Source organism: Alligator mississippiensis, chromosome 14 (genome assembly GCF_030867095.1).
Source record: "Alligator mississippiensis isolate rAllMis1 chromosome 14, rAllMis1, whole genome shotgun sequence".
Classification (NCBI taxonomy): domain Eukaryota; kingdom Metazoa; phylum Chordata; order Crocodylia; family Alligatoridae; genus Alligator; species Alligator mississippiensis.
This window is the reverse complement of record NC_081837.1, coordinates 36,220,754-36,240,503: the sequence shown is the minus strand read 5'-3', so window position 1 is coordinate 36,240,503 and position 19,750 is coordinate 36,220,754. Positions and strand designations below refer to the sequence as shown.

Genomic DNA, 19,750 nt, shown 5'->3' with positions numbered 1-19,750 from the left:
GCTGAGCAGCTGGTGAGCTCATAGAGCTCTCAGCACATACAGAGCTCCCAGGAGCTCTGCTGACAGGCTGGTGAGCTCTGGATCTACCCCTGTATGTCTTTTTGTAGAACTAGTGAAACCCTGTTTCCTATCAGGTCATAACCAACACTTTCATAGATCTCAAACACCACCAGAAAGGTTAAAACCCACTGAACAGCATTCCTTAAGTCTCAGTAAACACAGCACAAACTTTCTCCTTTAAGGATGAAACAAAAAAGTCTAGTCAATAAGGCCTGTTGTGTCATGCTGCTCCCACATACTGTGGAAATATAAGACGATCCGCTAGCCCAAGGACTACTTCCAAACTGACTTTCATATGAACTCTGGAAGTGGACAAAGCTGACCAGAACCCTTCAAGTACTCACCGACTTCAGCAGTTTGATCTCGTCCAGCGCTGTTTCAGTATAGTGCTCAGCACTCTTCACTACTTTCATTGCCACAAACCTCTTGCCCCTAAACACAAGCAGAGCAAGTTTATGTCAGTGGTCTCCCAATTAAAAGGAGAAAGCTGTCAGCATTCTCTTAATTCACCTGGGTCAGAGTTGATTAGTTAGGATTGCTTTCTGAGTAAGAGGAAGACAAGTTCTAGTTCACTCGTGTGAAAGTTGTCTTTGAGGCTCTTATGGTCTTAAGAAAAATTAACGCTTTTTATAAGTGCCATACTGGGTCAGGCCAGTGATCCATCTAGCCCAGTGTCCTGTTTCCAACAATGGCAGAGATGGATTGCTTTAGAGGGACAGCACTGAACTGGATGTCTACAGTGTTCTATAACTCCTGTTCATTACCCTCCCTGACTTTCATCACCACTGGTTTAGGGATGCCATAGGATACATCTCTGACTGTTCTGTTCTATAGCTCTAATGCCCATCAGTGCGTCTAGCCCCTTTTTGAATTTGGCTATACCATCTGCCTCTACAGCCTCCTGTGGTAATGAGTTCCACAGGTTAACTACACGCTGTGTAAAAAAGTACTTCATCTTGCTTTATCCGTTTGTCTCAAAAACGGACAACAGCCTAACTGGCCAAAAGTGATGGGTCAGGAACAGATGAACACAGGCATTCTTCCTACAAGATATGTACGTTAAACCTCTGCATAGTACAATAATCTCAGTGGACAATCTATGCATAACTTGTTTAAAATAACAGAAGTCTGAAGAGAACAGGCAGCTACTTATAAAGCATCTGCTAATCTACCTGAACATTACTTACTCTGAATTTTTGGTAGAAATACCCATTAAAAATAAACCAGCCCCCCCCCCAACTTACTGAATGTCCCAAGCTAGCCACACGGTGGAAAAGTGCCCCCATCCAAGCTTCCGGATGACATGGTATCGGCCGTTGAATAGATCTCCTATTTTCACTAGATGATAACCACCTGGAAGAACCAAGGGGGATATCATCACAAGAGATCAGTCAGCAATGAATGTCAGTGAGCAAACAGATGGAACAGGAGCCACAATTTCATGACAACTTTTGATAAATATTTAAACATAAGGGATACTTAGGAATTTCTCTAGGGCAGTGCTTCTCAACCTTTTTCTTACTGGGACCCATTTCCAAAGGTTCATGGCCTGTCCCAAACCATACCCTGTGGATTTTTCATTTTAATGGAGATACCTATGGATTTTCCATTTTGCAAACAGCTCTCTGATGGCTGGCAGAGTTCCAGCCTGCAAGAGCTTCTTGCAAAAAGTATGGCAAACCTTAAGCCCAGTCCTGATAGGGAGTGAGATGGGGAAACACCACTTGGTCACCACATGGGGCCTGAGACTTGGTCAGCCAAGGCTTGGCTCAGGCTTGCTTTCCCTCCTGGAGCCTTTGAGGTAAGTGGGGCTTGCTGGGGGCCCACTCTGGCAGGGCTGGAAGGAGTGGGAACTGTGGGTCAGGGATGGAAGATACCAGCAAGGCTGGTTAGGGGGCCTGTGGGGCAGGTGCAGGTGACTGCCAGGACTGGTGTGGGGGGGGAAAGGGTTGGGAGCTGTGGGAAGAGCCGATGGGGTGGGGTTGCATGGGTGGGGGCTGAGGGGAGTAGGGAGGTGTTTTCAGGAAGCCCCATGTGGAGGACCAGCCCAGCCCAGCCCGACCCGACGGTGCGTGGGCCAGGAGCCATGTGCCATCAGGCCGGGTGGGAACTGCCCATGGAAGCATGGAGTCATGCACCATTGGGCCGGGCAGGCTCCGTGCCTCCATGAGTGGCTTCCTGCTGGAGTGCTGGAAGCCCCACGTGGAGGCACAGAGCCTGCCCGGCCCAATGGCACGTGGCTCCTGGTCAACATACCATCAGGCTGGGCCGGTCAGCTCCGAGACTCCACGTGGGGCTTCTAGCACCCCAGTGGGAAGCCACCTATGGAGGCAGAGAGCCCGCCTGGCACGATGGCATGTGGCTCCCAACTGCAGTGCTGTGATTCGCACATGCTGGCACAGAGCCAGCTTGCTTTGGTTCAAAGGCGCGTGCCAGTGGGCCAGGCCAGCTCCATGCCAGTATGTGCAGGCCCTGGGGCTCAGGGATGCATGTCACCTGGGGCTCTGCCTGCCATGGCCATGAACACCCTGAGGGCCCACTGCTGTTGAGCCACCAGCCAAACCTTCATACTCACACCCATTCACTACCCCCCGACCTGCTCACAACCCCCACCCTCAACCACCCACAAACCCCCCCACACCCACTCCCTCATACAACCCCCCTACACTTTCACAAATCCCCCCACACCCACCTCCCAATGATACAAAGTACCTGCATATATTTCTAAAGAAGGTTCAAACAGTGTTATATTTAATTTGCAAAAAAAAATGTAATTAATTTTACATAATTTTGAGTTTTCCTGTGCATAATTCCCTGGGGTATACAGAATCATGTCAGCAGGAGCTCTGATTTTCCATGATGAAAAACCCAAAATCAAATGCCAAAATATAGAGGTATTTAGAATTAATTTTGTTATAGTGATTGAGGCACTGGTAGGCGTCCAAATTGCTTTAAAACTGTAAATATAACAAAAAAAATTGTGTTATATAGTGGCCTTTCATTTTAATCGCGGGTTTTGGGGTTTTAATCAGAGAATTTCCATTTTTATCACAGATTTATTTATGTATTTATTTTATCAGAGAAAACCAGGATCCCTGACCTTAAGTCACATGCACGAGAGGGCTAAATTAAGGTTACATAGTTTCAAAGGAGCTAGGGTGAGGAGGGACCCGATCAGATCATCTAGCCTGACCCCCTGCCACAGGCAGGAATGAATGCTGGGTTCAAAAGTCCCCAGACAGGTGATCATCTAACCTCTTTTTGAATTTGCCCAAGGTAGGGGCAAGGACCACTTCCCTAGGAAGCTGGTTCCAGATTCTGGCCACCCTATCTGTAAAATATTGTCTTCTGATCTCTAACCTAAACCTATTCTCCATCAGCTTGTTACCATTGTTCCTTGTCACCCCAGGTGGTGCTGGGGAGAAAAGGGCTCTACCTATTTGCTGTTGATCTCCCCTGATGAGTTTGTAGGCAGCGACCAGGTCCCCCTCAATCTCCCCCTCAAACCTCCTTTTGCTGAGGCTGAACAGGTTCAGGTCCCTCAGTCTCTCCTCATATGGCCTGTCCTGCTGCACTCTCACCAAGCAGGTGGCCCTCCTCTGAACCCTCTCCAGACTGGCCACATCCTTTTTAAAGCGTGGCGCCCAGTACTGGACGCAGTACTCCAACTGCGGCCTGACCAATGTCGCACAGAGGGGGAGTATCACCTCTCTGGACCAGCCTGAGATGCACCTTTGGACGCATGACAAGGTATAGCTGGCCTTGCTGGCTGCGGTCTGGCATTGGCAGCTCACATTCATCTTGGAGTCAATAGTGACTCCAAGATCCCTTTCCGCCTCTGTGCTTTCAAGAGGGGAACTCCCCAGCCTGTATGTATGCTGTGGATTCCTTCTCCAAGGTGCAGCACCCTGCATTTGTCGACGTTGAACCCCATCCTATTCTCATCTGCCCACTTTTGTAGTCTGCCTAAATCTAGTTGCAGCCTCTCTCTCCCTTCAAGTGTGTCCACCTCGCCCCACATTTTAGTGTCATCAGCAAACTTGGACAATGTGCTTTCAACCCCCTCGTCCAAGTCGCTGATGAAGATGTTAAACAGCACTGGCCCAAGGACTGAGCCCTGGGGAATTCCACTGCTCACATCTCACCAGGTTGAGTACAACCCGTCCACCACTACTCTCTGGGGGCGCCCCATCAGCCAATTTTTTACCCATCCAACTGTGTAGGCATCAATGCCACAGTCGCTTAATTTACTGATGAGGATGGGGTGAGAGACCGTGTCAAAGGCCTTCTTAAAGTCTAGAAAGACTACATCCACGGTGACACCATCATCCAAGGATTTCGTTACTTGGTCATAAAAGGCAATCAGGTTGGTCTGGCAGGACCTGCCTTTGATGAACCCATGCTGATTGCCCCGAGCATGATCTCCCCTGCAGGCCCCTCACAGATGTGCTCCTTGATGATTCTCTCCAAGATCTTCCCGAGCACCGAGGTGAGGCTTACAGGCCTATAGTTACTTGTGTCCTCCTTCCTCCCTTTCTTAAAAATTGGGACCACATTAGCTAGTTTCCAATCCCCCGGCACCTGGCCAGATGACCACGAATGCTCATGCAGCCGGGCTAAGGGCTCCACGATGACCCCTGCCAGCTCCCTCAACACCTTTGGCTGGAGGGCATCTGGACCTGCAGATTTAAAAATGTCCAGCCCTTCCGGAAGATCCCTAACTACATCTGTGCTGACCAAAGGCCTGACAGAGCTATCCCCGAGATTGTCCCTACCTCTGGTAGGAGGGATGTCCTGGTGCCTGTTCAAGAAAACAGAGGCAAAGAAACTGTTAAAAATATCAACTCTCTCATCTGGAGTAGCCACAAGATTACTATTTGAGTCTTGCAGGGGCCCTATATTGCCTGGTGCCCTCTTCTTGCTCCCAGTGTACTTGAAAAAGGACTTTTTGTTGTTGTCCTGAATGCTAGCTTGAGTTCCATCTCTGCCTGGGCCTTCCTAATAGCCCTCCTACACTCCCGGGCTGAGGAGGAGTACTCCTCCTTGGCAATATCTCCTCCCTTCCACTGGCTGTACGCCCCCCTTTTAGTCCTCAGGCATTCCTGATTGCCCTTGCTGAGCCAAGGGGGTTTCTGAGCACTCTTACCCCCCTTGCTTCTCTCAGGGACTGTTATCCTTTGGGCCTGGAGGATCGTCCCCTTAAAGTACAACCATGCCTCATGGACTCCCATCTCCTCTACCTTCTGGGCCCTCAGTGCTTCCCCCACTAATCTCCGAAGCTCATTGAAGCTGGCCCTTCTGAAGTCAAGGGCTTTAGTTTTGCTGTAAGCCCTTGACACCCTGCGCTGGAGAGTGAATTCCAGCTGGTGATGATCGCTATTGCCCAGGTGGTCAAGGACCTGCAGTCCCCTCACCAGGTCATCCCCGGTGGCCAGGACCAGGTCCAGCAAGGCATTACCCCTAGTGGGACTGTGCACCTCCTGGATAAGGTGAAGGTCCTGTAACAAAGCCAGGAACCTGTGTGAGCGGTCAGACCTGGCTGTCTGCTCCTCCCAGCAAATGTCTGGGTAGTTTAGGTCACCCATGACAATAACATCCCTTGACCTTACTGCCTCCATAAGCTGACCAGAGAAGTCCCAGTAACACAGGGCAACCTTATTTCTTTTTGTAAGTTCCGAGTGCTTGATTCTGCAATCTTGGCATTCCTTAAAAAAACCCAAACCCAACAGACTACCTTTAAATCTTAAATGGACTATTACAAATAAATCCAACTTAAAAACATGGAACAGTTTCTATCTTTATTTACTTGGCAAGCCTCAGGCAGGGACTCTATTCCTCCTGTTCTTGATACTGATAGCATGAACTACAGGAACACACGCGTGGCAGTTTCCTATACATACTGTTGCCAAGTATGCCACTGTATTTTACACCACTGTGACTAACCCAGGACAATCTATGCAGTTTAGGCATCCCATTTCAAGTACTTACAGTGAATCATATCCACAACATTTATGCTGTGAAGTCTACAAATTACTCTACCTGATCTGAAACGCCACATCAAATTGGTTTGGGCCCCCCTGGACTGAATCCAGACCAACATAGCTGTCACTTGCCTGCCTGGTACCAACATGCATACCCAATGGGGCTCCATACCCTGAATTTTGCTCCTGCACACCCTCCAAACTCCTGGCCCCTCTAGGAGCCCTGCAGATGAGATAACACAATATCACGGGTCAGATTCAGTACACAAGTTATGTTTGACAGCCGTGATCTATGTGACTACTTCACCAAGGCAGGAAGTAGCACAGTAGCTAGAATGGCTTACAGAAAAAACAAGTTAACAGTTATGTGAAATTACACGAACTACTGGTACCAACTGTGTGAAAAAGCATGGTGTTACAGATATGTTAAAAGGTTTTTGAGTCTAAGGCAGGGAGCTTTTCAAAGGCAAAAGGGGGAAGTAGGTGCCAAATACAACTGAAATGCAAAGGTAGTTAAACACCCATTTTCTCTTCAAATGTTAGAAAGCCTCACTCATCAAAAATTAGTAGCCTCTCACATTCTGTAGTACAGACAAAAGACAAGTCCTTCCTGATATGATTAAACAATTATTTTGAAAACAAAAAGCACTTGGGAGTCCTTGATAAGTAGAGGCTTTAAAATCACCTTCAACGGAAGGGGAAAAAGACTACTGTAGACACATGGCTTTAACATCTTAATACAACTCCAAAAAAGGTGCTATAAGCAGGTATCTGTCCTAGAAACTAGATTATTCCTTTCCCCCTACCTCCAGCTGATAAAAGCTGAGGCAATTTCAAGGGAAAACTGACACAATTCTCTACCAGAGGAGGAAAGAAGTTGGCAGATTTGTCAAATTAGTGCCCCACTGATCAAACTGTAAAGTATGCAAATTAATACTGAAATGGAGAAGGACTCCAAATCTCCATATCTTAAAACACTGATTCTCAACCTGGGTTTGATGAAATCCTTAAAAGGATCTCATGGTATACCTTCATGATTCACAAGACAAACCCAGAGATCTCAAATAGGAGCCCAAAGTGGGGCCCGAGCTCTTCATAACAAAAAAAGTGCTCTATTGTTTTTCAGCAACAGAAAAATAAGTGAAAGCTAAGAACTGGCATTTTCAAAGGGATGCCTTGAGTCTTAAAAGGTTGAGAACCACTGTTTTAAAGGGAAGTTTTAACTTGATTATGCTTTATTTTATACACAGAGCAGACCTTGTCTCAAGTAAAGAAAAGCAGACTGTGTGACTTAAAACAAAATCCATCAACCAAATAATGCCTCAATCAGGTAAGCACGTAATAGCTTCTCCCCATTCTCATTTTAAAAAAATCTCTTCATACACCAGGCAAACAGATACTACATTTTCTCCTTTGTATCTTAGACATTAGAACATTTCAGGTTAGACACTCCACAGCTTTAAAGCCCAGAGCATGAAGACTGAAGGCTTTGTAAGGGAGAAGGAAAGATAACAGGCAGGGAAAAGCTAAAAATCTGTTTAGTGTTATTTTTAACCCAAGACAAAGCCCTCACCTTTACAGTAATCATTTGGATCCTCCTGTTCATCATCGTCTGATCCCAGAATTTCCTCCTCTTGTTCAGGGAGATCATTCTCTGAATGAGCAGCAGGACCTCGGTGCTGAGTTTCAGGTCTGTGGGAGAACACACATATGTAAAGTGCATGCACATTAAGGTCATTTTAATTCAGCTACTTTCACTTTACTCAATGCAAGGGACTGAGGAGCGTATTTGTCTTCAGAAAACCTCCTTTCACATTTAAAAGTTTTTACTCACAGGTCAGTAGTGTCAGGAGGGGTATAAAAGAGCTCTTTGCTTTTCAGATATACTTGATCTGAGCCTTCAAAAGCACATACACACTCTATAATGAGCAAATACTCACTTAATCCCGTTGCTACATTACTGCCCTTTGAAGCTCCCCCACCACTTGAATCTTGGGGTCCTTTTCATGCTAAATTAGTGATTCTCAATGAGGGCCCTACATGAACCTTTTAAGGATGTCATGCAATATTAAGCATGAAAAGATCTACACGATTCATAAGATTAACCAGAGATTTTAAATAGAAATCCATAACATCAAAAACTCTCTGACCTGTTGTGGACTTTGTTCTTTGTAAAAAACAGTTGCTTTACTACTTTTTTATTGTCAAAAAAAAATAAACAAAGCCCAACAACAAAAAAGCAAAACTTAAAAGATAACATTTTCTGAGTACTTTAGTCTGAAAAGGCTGAGAAACATGGTGCCAAATAGCTCAAAGCAGTAAGGGTTTATTTTGGCAATTTATATTCTAAAGCATTACCTATATTAAACCTGTGGACTTTAAACCAATGTTTTTGATCACCTATGACTGTCATCATACTTGGCAACTGAATCAACAACCCTAGAGGCTGCAGAGAATATGCAATACAATGTCTTTGAAATGACAGTTTCTTTTCAATCAAGGAGACTTCCTATTTGTTACCAGGGGTTATAATGACATTTTTTAAAAGAACCTAGAGGTAAAAGACTAAAATTAGCATGAATTTGTAAGAACAAAGGAATTAAACTAATTTCTTTGGAACCAAGTGGTTGCCATTTTAGAGCTTCTAACCTTCAACACAAAGGAATAAAGAATAGTTAATTCAGCAACTAACATCTTAAGAGGTCTGAAAATGAAAATGCGTGTAATTTTGTCTATGTAACCAAGTTTGAGTCCATCACTGATAAGACTGGACTAGTCAGTATCACCTTGTGGGGCTCTTATACAGCATTTGGTCTCCAAATGCTAGAGGATGCTGAAATGTCCCCAAATTCCTAATTTTCAATGTGAAAAGTCAAATCAGATGACAGCATCCCTTCTAAAGGATAATACCTTCTAAATTCAGGGATATCCAAGGGGAATAAGGAAACATTGTCCTGAATCCAATTTCTGTTTCTTTTTCCCATGTCTCTGGGATACTGGCATTCAGCTTATGAGGATCGCCAGGGAGGTCTTCACTCCTTGGCGTGTGCTGGGAAACTTTTGTCAGCTGCATTAACTTTGCCGCTACCAGCAACAGTTCTAAAAAGGCAGGACTTCCCATCACTTAAAGTAAATACATTTCTCTTTAACAAACCTAGGAACACTTACAAGGCCAGTCAACCCCCTTCAGAGCAAGTTGTTACCAATGCTTTTAAAAGCCATCGGATTTACCCAAAGAATCTTGTCTGCCTTTGTCTAAAAAGTCACTTATATGCAAGTGTACAGTTTCTCACATCAATGATTTAATAGCAAAGAGCTGCATTCTTCTACCAACACTACATTTTCAATTAAAAAAAAGAAATCAGCGCTATACTGGGTGCACGGGGCCCACAGAGGCAGCGCAAGGCCAAACTCCAGCTAGGGCCAAATAAAGCCAATTATCTAAACAAGTAGTCAGACCACATCAATGAATTACCTTTTCACGGTATTTTAACAAAAGCTTCAGTAATTTACAGAGTCTTCTAGTCAGTGGAAATTAGGGGCAATACAGAGCTTCCACTATTGTTCTCACGAGGCAGTAGTTATACTTGGTGCTTCCCACCCACCTTCTTTACAATTCTATTCCCACTTTGCTCAAGGAAAGAATGATTTGCAAGGCAAGTGCTGGTTATGTTGTCAATAGGTGGGTTAGTAGGTGTTGACTCCTTCCTGTCATTTTAACAGCACAAAATGGAGTTGTAGGAGTCACATTATGATACCACTGCCTATTACAAGGTAATGATACTTTTTTTTTTTTACTTTTTTTTTGTGTTGCTTTTGGTAGTCATTCAGGAGATTTAAAGGCAGATTTAATGCTTTCCCATGACTGTAGTTTATTGGAGAATTTCAACCCTTTACCATACTTAGGGACAGGAGGAGCTACTCTTTTTTTCTAGAGAAAAGTCTAAATTTGAACTGCATTCTGGAGCTGAGTTTCACTAACACAGTTAGGTCTTACTAGGCCAGGATGCTCAATCCCTGGCTTGTGGGCCAGATCCCCACAGGTCCAGAAATTTGGCAGTCGGGAAGAGGTGACAGTAATTGTAGTTCCCTTGCTGAGTCTGAGGAGCCCTGTGGTCTGTATAACTTGGTCTTCTGCACTATACTGGGTGCACAGGGCCTGCAGAAGCGGTACAAGGTCAAACTCCAGCTAGCTAGAATGGGTGGAAGCAGTGCAGGGCCAGATCCTGGTGTTCAGGGCCCAATCTAGCCCATGGACTGGCACCATGCCATTCATCCAGCCCGCAGGGACAAAAACTAGAGCACCAATGTACTAGATTAACACATCTCAACTAGGGTGCTACAGCACTTGGGGGTGCAGTGAGACCCTTGTAAGGATGCAACAGATGCAATACAATATTAGCATTGTTAGTAGAGATGCACCAATATATTGGTGGCATATCAGATCAGCACCAATAAAAGGAAAATTAACATTATTGGCCATTTGGCTTTTTTTGGCCAGTGTAGTTGATAATGTCACCGATAAATGCCATGTGCCTGCATGCAGCTGCCATGCATGTGGCCAGCAATGCAGCTGGGCAGCTTGGAGAGCAGCATCCAGCCGGTAAGTCTGTGGGTGGGAAGGGGCAGATCGAGGGCCCCATGGTGAAGAAGGGAGGGCGTGGGGCAGGGACAGGTGCTGCCCAGCCAGGGTAGTGAATGGGACCCCAGCGCTGGAAGTGGCAGGGAGCTGCAGACAGCTCATTTGGGGAGCACAGGGGGCTGGAGAGGGGGCACAGGGGGTGTGGGCGGCTTCCTGCCACTGTGCATACTCCCGGGGGAGGCATGTGCACACCTGGATTTGTGTGCAGAGCAAGGGAAAGGAAGCAAAGTGCAGTGTCCCAAGCAGGGGCAGTGCTAGGGGGTTTGGGGGGGGGCTAATGCGACCCCGTAATTCCCCATAGCCCATCCATAGCCAACCCCAGTGTTGCTGCCATTCACCTGCTCTGCGCAGCTGAGCCCCGCTCCATCCCCACCCGGCAAGAGGCTGGCACAGTCCCTGGCCCTGAAGCTACAGTGGGCAGCCTGCCCCTTGCCCTGCGCATAAATCTGGGGGTGCACATGACCCCCCATTTCTCCCCCAGAGGTGTGTGCAGCAGCAGAGAGCTGCCCACACCCTGTACACCCCCCAGACAAGTCACCTGCAGCTCCATCCCACTCCCAGCCCTGGGGTCCCATTCGCTGCCCTGGCTGGGCAATGCCTGCCCCTGCTGCACTCCCTCCCTCACTGTAGGGGCCTCAATCTGCAATGCTCCCCCTCCTTCCCCCTCCCACAGACTTACCAGCCAGATGCTGTTTTCCAAGCTGCTGGGCTGCATTCCTGTAAATCGGTTATTGGATTGATATTGGCCGACGGCTGGTTAATAATCAGCCATCAGTATCAGCCAAAAAACTCTCTGTCAGTGCAGCCCTAATTGTTAGGTGGGCAAACGCCTATGTTCAAGTTACAAGATAAACCTGGAGATTTCAAATAGGAATCCATAATGTCAAAAGCGTTCTGACTTGCTGTGGTCTTCCTATGCTTCTTCTCTTTGCTGAATTCTTTGCAACAGAAAAATTGCTCTATTATTTTTCCACAGTCAAGAAATGAGTGAACGCTAAGAGCTGGAATTTTCTGAGCGGTGCTTTAAGTCTACCCCAGTTAAGAACCACTTTATCAGACAAACCTGTGAAGCTCTGCCTTGACATAATTTTGGGGTTTTTTTGTTGTTGTTGCTGGGGTTATGAGGTCTATTGCTTTTAGAATTCATAAGACAAGTAATACTGATCAACAGTCCTTGAACCATACACCAGAAACCCTTCCAGGAAACACAATACACTGTCAATGCTAGTGGGACATCAATGACACTGTAGTTTGAGACCGTTCAAGATTTTTGGGAGATTTTCTGACCAGCTAAGCTAAACCCCCCCCCCACAAAAAAACCTCTAAGCAAGTCTTTGCACCCTGAATAGCTGCTTCAAGTTTTGTTCACAACTTGATTTCAAAAGAAATGCGACCATTTTTATTGCTGGTAGCAAATAGAGGACAAAAATCCTACTACACACCAACACATTGTGTTTAAAAGGCAGAGGGAGGGAGGGTGCCTCGAGGAAAGATTAGATCCTAAATAGCAAATTCTACAACTACGAGAGAGAAACAGCCAACAAAATGGGGTACTTAAAACCAAAAGCCACACCCATCAAATTAAAGAGTTTGTTTTAATTCTCGACTTGATACCATCAGCTTTTTCCTGTACATAATCGAGCACTGTGTGGAATAGGAAGCAAGCTACAGGAAAATCTATTTTAAAAGTAGTCCATAACAGTGGGTTTTTTTCCAGAAATTACCCGTTCTGAAAAGCCTTTCTGGTACCTTCCTCGAGACAGGAAACATTCAAAGCCATTCTTTTGCAAACCACTAAAATCCCCTCCTAGAGGGAGCCAACAGGTCATGCTGTTGACAATCTGGTGTCTGACACACCCCAGTCTGCTTCTCAGATTGTCCCACAGCTTTGAAATTCAGTCTAGCAAGGCATCTCACTTACATTATAGTCAATTATAACTCCTAATGAGGTATAAAGCAAGAGACAGCAGACAGACATTTACAATACCATTTTAAACCAAACTCCTCTCTCCAAATCACCACCCTTTGCTCACACATTTTTGCTCTACTGCTAAAATTCATTAAAAGGCATCAGACCCCACTGAAACCTTCTTCCCCATAAAATCCTGAACCACACAAACAACAGATCTGAAGGAGAGAAACCAATATGGTCAAAGATTAAAAAGATTATATAAACTCTCTATTAGCCAGGGAACAAGGGTACACTAAAAGAAAAAAAAAAGGGACACAAAAAAACACAATAACTGTCTGTCTGCACCTTTCGCTCAGACAGCAGTCTACAACCAGGCACAAAGGGCTGGTAGAGACTGCAAGAAACCCATAGCTTGTGTTTAAATGAGGCGGTGGGAAGCTGATAGCTGTCAGTAATACTGCAGGAAGCATATAAAGGAAAGAAACCCTGCTTGGATGATTTACTATTGAGCTGTCAAATTATAGATACTTTTTTTAACCGTGGTGCTCACACTGAAGAGCACCCTGACCATCTGAATTTTTAGTTAGCTGAGTGAAGGGACATCACAAGAACGAACTGATTTTGCAGTCTGCTTTTGAAATAACATGGCAAGATTATATTTTAAGATGATGTCGAAAAGCAGTGTTTTAAGGCAAATGTGCAAGATATTCATGGAATCCATAGCCTCCACGGAGGAGTACAAAAGTCCTTTTTCTTTAAACCAGGCCTTAAATCTGATTCAGATGAAACAAAAGGAAGCTTACCTGCATGAAGCACGGCCTCCCATTGGTAAAGGTACCCCTGAAGGTGGACCAACAGTTTTTGAAAGAGCCATTAAAAAAATCCCAGCAGATTGTTCAGCAAGCAGAAGCACATACAGTGTAGGAGAACTGGCTCTTCTTGAACGCAGCAAAGCTTTGTGCAAGAGTGAGGGAGATAAGGGATTTGCCTCCACCACCTAGCTGCAGATGCATAGCACTGCATTGCAGGTAAAGGGCCTTGCAGCATCACTGAGGGGGTTGCTCTCAGCTGATCTTTCTGCAATTTTAGTCATCCTCAGGGTTGAGCATAAAAAGATTCTTCACATTCCCTTGATGTTCACTTATTCCTACAGTTCTCCCCCAAGGAAATGCTGAAATCAGTTGGATTTTCCCTTTCATCTTCCTGAACTGAAAATGCAACTCTTGATTTTATTTGCCTGTTTAAACAGATCATTAGATTTACAGCCTCCAATAAACATGAGTCTCTCAGTAACTGTTGATAGTCCAATCCATTTGCTGTAGAAACTATTTGTCATACAGTAGAAAAGATGTTCAAAGTAAGATTTGAAATAGCTTCAGGAAGTGCTTCTAACCAACCAAGATAGCAAAAATAACTCATTTTTATACTAAAAACCTCAAAGAATGGGTAAAAGGTCCACTAAACCTTAAAAAAAATAACTGAATGCAACTTTATAGCCTCAGGGGTTAGAGCATTTTTTGGATGCCATAAAAGTATTTCTGGCACATTTTACTTTACTGCTTTATGCAACTGAGAAGGGAAACAACCAAGCAAGTGTGACAGTGCACAATTATTCAGAGACCTCAAGCAATTAAGAATACTTACTGATAGAAATATTGATAACTACACTGTGCAAATCAGATCCTACAGTTCTTTCTTAGGCAAACCTAAATTATAGGAGATCTCCTTCCAGAAGGGATGATGTTAAGCATGTAATCCCTCAATATGCAACTTAAAATGAAACATGAATGATGAATTCAACACTGCATTGTTATTATTTCAAGTAAGTTACAAAAGCCAGCAGGCAACCTTTATATGTTAGAAAAAAAAGTGAAAGTCATACGCTATATTTTCATACAACCGCCAATAATATGAAGGGTGTTTACTGAATATACCAAACAACTGATCTGTTAGCCTCTGCTACTCCTGGCTGAAGGCAGTATCCAATATCCAACATCTCCAAGTCTTAAGTTTCTCAAAAAGTTCAGCTTTGAGCATTTAGGCTCATCGGTCTGGTAAGAAAAGATGCACGGGAAACCTTTTCTTAGTCCCCATAACACTGCTTCACTATCCTAAATGGAGAGGTGAAGATATCCTTCAGAAACTTCTGTAGAGATTCTTTTCTTAGTCTTCTACTGCTATCAACAGATGGACAACTAGTGAAGATGTTAACACAATCTTACTTGCCTAGCTCTTCTGCCTAGCAGTGGGGATACAGCAGAGCTAGGACTCTGGCTGTCCTGTGGAAATTGTCAGCCTTGACAACCCAGGTGGATTCAATTCCTCTTTATGTCATTATCCCATCTAAAAGATCCTTTTCTGCAGCCGCCACTGTTTATTCTAGCTCCATAAACAGCTAGAGGCATTTAAGCCAGCTAATTAAAGGGGACTGGTGTCTTTTTGCATGGCTCATGAGACAATTTTTAGACTCATTTCAGGTACTTAAGAGGGGCTGGAAGAGGAATCTAACATCTGGTGTATGTTCATTTTCAATTCGGGCACAAAAACGGACCCATCCTAACATTAAAATGAGCATGGAGGTATCGAAACCAGAGTGCCTTTTCCCCAGAGAAACCACTACATAGATACTAGAAGTCAAATAATCTGTCCTCCTCTTCCCCCCTCACCCTACATTGCCCTTCTTAATTACTCACTTTTCTAATGATTCCAGTCTACATGGTAAGGCTTATGTGGATTGGTGCTACAAATTCATTCCAAGATCCTTCTAAAAGGTGATGCTGATTTCCACCTTAATCACTCTCCCAATATTTTCCTTTCTTATTATGCACATCCATCATAGAAAAATGTTATAAAGTCTTCTTGCCACTATTTACATTGATATGTCAAGTCAAAAGTCTTTTCAGCCTCAATCTTAGGGGGCTTTTCTGAAGAGTAACTGCAATAGTGAGATCAATATCAAGACTGGCTTCTCTTATTGCCAGTCTGCAAACCATTTAAACCCAGATTTGTCGGGAAGTTGTCAAGTTTGTATGAAGTTTCATGCTTGAATTCAGCATTGTACAAATCTGCAGAAGAGTTTTACAAATGATTTCTGGATGGAGTCCACATGAACCCTCATGCAAAATTATGTGTTATTTTCCTATTTTTGAATTTTGTCATTTCTATGTTTGTCACTAGTACTACCCCACCATTGTGAGAGTTGAGACCTTTAAATGCTTTCCCATCGCTACAACCTGTTGCTAGGTGATTCCTGATACATTTGTCAATTCTTTCAAATCTGAAGGGGCTGAGGGCTCATTATTTTCTACCTTGTGGAAAAAAGATGTACTTACCTGTAATTCTTGCTCTTAAGTATTTTGTAATTATAGGCAACTCCCCCTCCTCCACAGAGCTGAGCTAAATTTTTATTCCACCTCCTTTCTGTTCTAAAGAATTGATAGTGACAACCAACTAAAGCTGACAACTGCTGCTGTAAATTAAATTCAGAAAAATAAAGCTATGGGAGCTCTACTGATGGGAACAGAGTCCAGGGGTAGGAAGATAGTTTAATACTAGGGCTCTGCAAAATGGCCGTGTTTTGATTTGGATTTGGTTGTATCAGAGGACAGTGATTCATTTTGGTGTTTCAGATCACTGTCCTGTTTCATTTCCGCCAAATCTCCTCCAAATCCATTTCGAACAGGTTGCAAGCTTCGCACAGTCCTAATGCCCAGCCAGGTGGGGCCTGGGGCCGGGCGGCCCCAGCAGGGAGCAGGCTGGGACCATGGGTGGCTCATCCTGGGGAGGGCTGCTGCCCTCCGTGCAAGTGAGAGACACCCCCTGCATGGATCTCTGATCCCTGTCATGCCAAGTCATGGGGCAGGGAAGCAGCGCAGAGTAGTGAGCAAGCCTGCTGGTCCCTGCCACACAACCTGGCTCTGCAGGGAGCAGAGATCCGCATTGGGAGTTTCATTGCCACTGCTGCCCGCCCCATGCTGCCCCAGATCTCTGCTCCCTGCAGAGCCAGGTCACGCAGCAGGGACCAGCACTGCCTTGCCGCGCAACCTGGCTGCGAAGGGAGCACAGATCTGCACAGGGGGTCTCCTTGCTGCCCTCCCCATGCAGCCCCCTGTTGCTGCACCGTACAGCTGTTTCCCTGCAAGCCCAGCTCCAAAACGTTTCGGATGCCTTGTTTTGGAGCCTCCCGTTTCAATTCGGATTTAGTGTTTCAGGCGCTGAAACTGCCCAAAACTCCTCCGAAGTGAAACGGCTGCCAAAATTCCGCACAGCCCTATTTAATACTTAGTTTTTGAAAGACCTACACTTGTAGAAGCCAACACAAAATACTTTAGCAGGAGGTCAGTGTGAAGACAAGTGCAACTGAATCCCACTTTAAAATGGTGCTAGTATCTAAATAAAATGAGGTGATTGACTTTCTCTTGTTCTGCACACCCACTCTCCCCCATGAAGAGAATGTAACAGGTCTGTCTCTTTGTAGAGATGTTCTTTACATCAGCTGCTAGCTGCAAGAGACTTGGAAACCAAAACAGCTTAATATAACATGTCATGCTGCATGCAGTCTGATAGTCATTTTTATACTTGAATGAAAATGATGGTGGACAAGTCCCCACATTCCGATTCCACTTTAAACATGTTAAAAGTGCTTAGAAAAAGATTCTGTATTGATTGGTATCAACTGAAGAGAAAAGGGAAAAACCAAGAAAAGGGCTTGATGCAAGGCAGAGCTTTCATGAATAAAGCTGAAGAAAAACAGTTAGAAAAATAGTATATCATTTATCTATTTCATTTGGAATGAGACATGATAGCAAAGAAGCATTGGGAGACTAATTACAGATGGCATTATCAGAGCAGCCTATATGAACATATCCATGATTCTCAAGCCAAGGTGTCACAGCACCCTGGGGTGACCTGAGATCCTTTCAAGGGTGCTGCAGGGTGCCACACATTAGTGCTGTTAGGTTTACAAACATGATTTACAAGATCAACCTAGCAATTTCAAAAAGAAACCCACGGTGGTAGCCTTTTCCGAGTTCTTTGCAACAGAGAAACTGCTCTATTAGCTTTCTGTAGTTAAAAAAGAAAAGAGGGAAAATTAAAACCTGGCATCTTCCAAGGGGTGCCTCAAATCTAAAAAGGTTAAGAACCACTGGTCTAACTCAAAACAAATTTAAATGCATGCTTGAATTAGACTGTGCAATGGCTGAAGTTTTATTGGACTGCAGATGCCAACTGCAAACTAACTGAATTTTCCCACGGTGACTGGCTCTGCAATTTCAAAAGCCTCTGAAGAGTCACTTATTTAAAATGAAAATGTCTGGCAAATTGCAGCAGCTTTCAGAACAACAAAAAAGTGCCTGGGCACATTCAGAACGATTAAGATACCAGCAATGAACACACTCATCTGAAGATCTAAAGAGGCTTGAAGTATGAATACATTCAGTGCAACTCCCTCCCTTTTACAAGTGGGGTAAATTGAAGCCAGAATAAGCTAGCAGAAATCAGGAGCAGAACTTCACTCTCAACTTCCACCCCCATGTCCTGGCCCTTCCAGGATGCTGTATCTGCCATATCAAAAGGCAGCTTTTAATCCAAATACCGCATTAGTCTTTAGTCAGGCTAAATCTCTCGGAAGCTATACCATTCTTCTGTTCTATGTCTGTACACAGCTTAGCGCAAGGTAGCTCTGATCCACAATTACAGCTAAAGGCTTCTGAAGTACAAATAAGCCAAGGTTTCCCATGACTGGCAATTCTGAGACTTTTCAAAGGAGTCTAATTTCCAAAATACGCTAAGCACTCGCTGTTTGGAAGACAGGTCGGCGTTCAAAAACAATAGTCACCTGTGAAAATTTTTGGCAGAGCTAAGATTAGAGGCAGAGAAGAACAGACTACAAGATAGATGCAACTGATATAAAAATTTCAAGAACATAGGATTTTGCAGTCTGTACGTGTATATATAATGCTGGGGAAAACACAACATTAAACTATAAAAAGGTATTGCAAAAGTTAACCCCTTATTTGCCTTTTTTTTTTTTTAACACAAAAAGGACAACTCAAATTAACCAGATGCACTGAGAACTAGAAAAAATACTTGTAATGACATTCGACAACAGGGATGACCAAACCATGGCACACATGCTTTAAGTGGCATGGGCAGCTGCTGTGCGCAGTACACAAGCCCCAGGTTTTTGGTAAAGGGAAGTGCAAAAACAGGGGAGGGAGCTCAAGCCTCCAGCCACAGCAGAGCAGAGTGGGAGCAGGACACGAAAGTGCTGCGAAAGGTATCAAATATCGTTGCCAAGAGCCAGGTTAAACCTCTCCAGGCCCTGTAGCAGCCACTTAATTTAGGGCCTTACATCCTTGCTTGCCATATAATACTGCAGCAGTTGTGGAGGCAGGCAAGAGTTAAACTGGCTCACGTTGGGGATACCTCTCTGAGCAGCATCCTGCTCCTGCTCTGTCAGGGGCAAGACCTGCCTCCATTCTGGCACCCCTCAGTGCAGACTATCAGGTACACCTGGGGAGCAGGGGAAGGAAGGGAGGGCAGGGATCACAGCAGCACTCTGGGATGGGGCACGGCTTAATTTGTGGCACACCTGGCAAAAAGCCTGGCCACCACTGCCCTATGTGCTATAGGAATACACATTATGTACTGTAGCTATCCAGTTACCCTTAACTTTGCAGTTATTCATGTTTGATGAAATCAAAACTTCCTGATTCAGGGTGTGGGCAATTCAACCACCATCACTGTGCACAAAGCAATGAATGGAAGCCTTTGTGTATTAGTCTGCTTGCTCTGGAACATCAAGTATAAACAATTGCTGGAAGAAGGATATCAGACTTGATGAACCAGTAGCCTTATCTAGTATGAGAAAGCCAGCAAGCTACTTGATATTTGGGCACTGTTCAGCACTGTAGGTCAGTTCTGTCAGGTTGACACGAGGAAAACTAAATCAAATAAAAAAAAAAACCCAACAAAAAAACAGCGTACAGCACAGGATAAACAGGATATTCAACAGTACAAGCAGCTCATTCGGCAGACACTCATAAGTTGGGTGAATTTTAGTGTCATGTTTAACTTCAGGTCTTTAACTCAACAACATTGCAGAGAAGCCACACTTCACAGCAGGTGGAAGAGTACAGTTTGATCTTCTAA

The 19,750-nt window shown here is 44.6% G+C and overlaps 1 protein-coding gene across 3 annotated transcripts in view; it reads right to left on the bottom strand.

Annotated features, from left to right (window-relative positions):
• SRPK1 (SRSF protein kinase 1) overlaps positions 1 to 19,750 on the bottom strand; it is a 47,242-nt gene that overhangs the window by 19,866 nt on the left and 7,626 nt on the right. For 2 of the 3 annotated variants that reach the window (XM_006276887.4, XM_006276888.4), the window contains 3 exons: positions 7,615 to 7,733; positions 1,305 to 1,413; positions 405 to 492 (listed from right to left, as the gene is read on the bottom strand). In XM_006276887.4, the coding sequence (XP_006276949.3) occupies positions 405 to 492; positions 1,305 to 1,413; positions 7,615 to 7,733 (316 nt within the window). Of the gene's footprint in view, positions 1 to 404; positions 493 to 1,304; positions 1,414 to 7,614; positions 7,734 to 13,398; positions 13,437 to 19,750 lie in introns of those variants that run through there. The other variant, XM_019492514.2, reaches the window with a different exon arrangement.